Source organism: Austrofundulus limnaeus, unplaced genomic scaffold, assembly GCF_001266775.1.
Source record: "Austrofundulus limnaeus strain Quisiro unplaced genomic scaffold, Austrofundulus_limnaeus-1.0 Scaffold4066, whole genome shotgun sequence".
Taxonomy (NCBI): Eukaryota; Metazoa; Chordata; class Actinopteri; order Cyprinodontiformes; family Rivulidae; genus Austrofundulus; species Austrofundulus limnaeus.
Window position 1 is genome coordinate 1 of NW_013956468.1, and position 699 is coordinate 699.

The 699-nt window shown below is 45.1% G+C and overlaps 1 protein-coding gene across 2 annotated transcripts in view; it reads right to left on the reverse strand.

Annotated features, from left to right (window-relative positions):
* Window positions 1-33: 33 nt before the first annotated feature.
* Window positions 34-699, reverse strand: part of LOC106512063 (H-2 class II histocompatibility antigen, E-S beta chain) — a gene marked incomplete at its 5' end in the record, with an annotated part of 1,942 nt that continues 1,276 nt past the window's right edge. The window contains 2 exon segments of one of the 2 annotated variants that reach the window (XR_001309613.1): window positions 34-201; window positions 278-403. Coding sequence is in view for 1 of the 2 variants with exons in the window: in XM_014000761.1 (XP_013856215.1) it covers window positions 378-403 (26 nt within the window). 2 annotated transcript variants of the gene reach the window in all.

A 699-nucleotide genomic window follows, 5' to 3' on the forward strand; every position in this document is an offset into this window, starting at 1 on the left:
CCTGAGGATTCAGGTAAAAATAACAAACAGAACCAGTTTTCTGAGTTTATTCAGGTTAAAAACAACCAATAATCTATGAACCAATCAGAGTCTCAGATCATTAATTAAACTGATTACATGAGATCAAACGTCAGAAACAAACAGGAAGTGACTGATTTCACACAGGAAGTGATGTCATTCATACAGAGTCCAGATCTGAACCTGATCCAGAAGCCCTCAGGACTCAAACCCAGCATCATGTGGATCGGTCTGTGAGGGATCTGGATCAGGTTCAGACCTGCTGAGTCAGAGTTCTGGTTCAGATTCAGAGCAGGCTGGTCCAGACAGGAACCACTGGTCTTCAGGAAACAGGACCAGGACCAGAACCTGGATCTGTCTCAGTTCGTGGGGACCAGAATACGACCTGAGAAAAGAGAAACAGAGTCAGTAAATACACAAACTGAAACTGGTCTGAACTGGATTCTGTTGGACTGACTGGGTCTGAACTGATTTCTGTTGGACCGACTGGGTCTGAACTGGTTTCTGTTAAGACTGACTGGGTCTGAACTGGTTTCTGTTGGACTGACTGGGTCTGAACTGGTTTCTGTTGGTCTGACTGGGTCTGAACTGGTTTCTGTTGGTCTGACTGGGTCTGAACTGGTTTCTGTTGGTCTGACTGGGTCTGAACTGGTTCAAACTGATCTCAACAGTCTGTATTTT